The following is a 784-nucleotide window of genomic DNA, read 5'->3' as shown; positions in this document are numbered from 1 at the left end:
GGGAGGGGAGGGGAGGGGAGGGAGGAGGGAAAGTGGGTTTTAGGGGATCCCAACAAAAAACAGATAGTACATCACTATCCCTATGGTCTGTGTGATACTGATGGTGAATAAGGAGTAATAAGATCACTGTCACTCACAGACTTGTGACTATAAAGCACTAATCAGCCAGACAATTACTATAATATGAGAATCAATTCATTCTAGAGAAGTAAAGTTTAGATTGTTTTCCACCCTCCCACAAAGCTGCAGAGTGACTCTCAATAAAATGGAAATATGCCCTTACCAGCGCAGGTCCTCCTTTCCGTAGGTACATTTGATATCATCCCATGATACCTGTAAGAAGCCAAGCAGCAAAAAAGATGATGTTTAGACACAATAGATAGCATCACAGCCATTCCCAACAGGGTTCTATGCACTGCCTTTGAATAATTACAGGCCCATCCATCAAGGGATTCAATGCATGATTGATGGATGACTGTTTTTGTCAACTGCACCTGAAAATTTTAAGTCACATGCTTGCAGAAAATGCAAGCCATTCTGTTTACTGCAAACTATTACAGAGGGAGGCACTGGGTGCTCTCATGGAGACTGTTTTAGTTATTTCTTATTCTTGTTCTCTTAATCTTAAATAACAGTCACTCAGACTACGGTATCTGTTACATAAGAAAAGCACAGCACTTCTAATAACTGGTCCATTTCCTCAGTGGCGAGTGAACTGAGTTAGGCTCCGGAGTGGCGAGAGACACGCGGATGAAAGCCCGCTGTGCCCCTACTCCCCCGAAGC

At 43.2% G+C, this 784-nt stretch overlaps 1 protein-coding gene across 1 annotated transcript in view; it reads right to left on the bottom strand.

The window, feature by feature from the left end:
• USP18 (ubiquitin specific peptidase 18) overlaps positions 1-784 on the bottom strand; it is a 26,830-nt gene that overhangs the window by 5,899 nt on the left and 20,147 nt on the right. The window contains exon 10 of the mRNA XM_019515571.1: positions 284-333. Coding sequence (XP_019371116.1) covers positions 284-333 — 50 coding nt within the window. The remainder of the gene's footprint in view (positions 1-283; positions 334-784) is intronic.

The sequence above is a fragment of the Gavialis gangeticus genome, unplaced genomic scaffold (assembly GCF_001723915.1).
Source record: "Gavialis gangeticus isolate Ggan-Ray unplaced genomic scaffold, GavGan_comp1, whole genome shotgun sequence".
Classification (NCBI taxonomy): Eukaryota; Metazoa; Chordata; order Crocodylia; family Gavialidae; genus Gavialis; species Gavialis gangeticus.
Note: the sequence above shows the minus strand (reverse complement) of the source record. Positions and strands in the feature narration are given on the sequence as shown.